Source organism: Belonocnema kinseyi, chromosome 10 (assembly GCF_010883055.1).
Source record: "Belonocnema kinseyi isolate 2016_QV_RU_SX_M_011 chromosome 10, B_treatae_v1, whole genome shotgun sequence".
Lineage (NCBI taxonomy): Eukaryota > Metazoa > Arthropoda > Insecta > Hymenoptera > Cynipidae > Belonocnema > Belonocnema kinseyi.
The window spans coordinates 64,541,107-64,541,778 of record NC_046666.1 but is presented as its reverse complement, the minus strand read 5'-3'; the positions used below and the strand labels follow the sequence as shown (position 1 = coordinate 64,541,778).

The 672-nt window shown below is 36.2% G+C and overlaps 1 protein-coding gene across 1 annotated transcript in view; it reads left to right on the top strand.

Moving 5' to 3' along the window:
* The window catches only part of LOC117181172, a 4,692-nt gene extending 4,020 nt beyond the window's left edge, over positions 1–672 (top strand). The window contains exons 3-4 of the mRNA XM_033373740.1: positions 3–238; positions 608–672. Of these exons, the coding sequence (XP_033229631.1) occupies positions 3–238; positions 608–672 (301 nt within the window). The remainder of the gene's footprint in view (positions 1–2; positions 239–607) is intronic.

Sequence of the window (672 nt, the reverse complement as noted above, 5' to 3'; positions counted from 1 at the left end):
AGCGAATGGATATCGCGATTTGGAATTCCCTTGAAAATCACAACCGATCAAGGACGACAGTTCGAGTCAAAACTTTTCGAAGAGTTGACTCAAGTTATAGGAGCCAAGCACCTGCGTACGAGAGCTTACCATCCAGCGGCGAACGGCATGGTCGAGCGATTACACCGACAACTAAAGGCAGCAATTAAGTGTCACGAAAACGACGAATGGGCCGAGGTCTTACCGATTGTCCTTTTAGGTATTCGAGCCTCAATAAAAGAAGATATGAAGGCGAGCTCGTCTAAATTGCTTTATGGAACACTACATTGTCAAAGAAATTTGTTTCTAACAAACAGCGTAACCTTCCTTGCTAAAAATGATCGTTTAATTTTAAGCAATATTAATATTTTTCATACAATAAAAATCTAAGGTTAAGTGATAATTACTTAAAATTATATTTATTAAACTTTATTACACTATGTCCTCGTAACAACGAATTATTTCATTCAATGGCTAGAATAGTTAGAAAAATAAATAAGCTTGTCGACCACAACGTTTGCGATATTCGTGGCTTCAGCTATACAATAAAAGGAGGATTAACTTTTGTCTATGAAAAATATTGTTTTAGTTTCTCCACCTAACATGAAATTCTGGTCCATATCAAATATTTCCGTAAAACTTAAGGCCATGTGA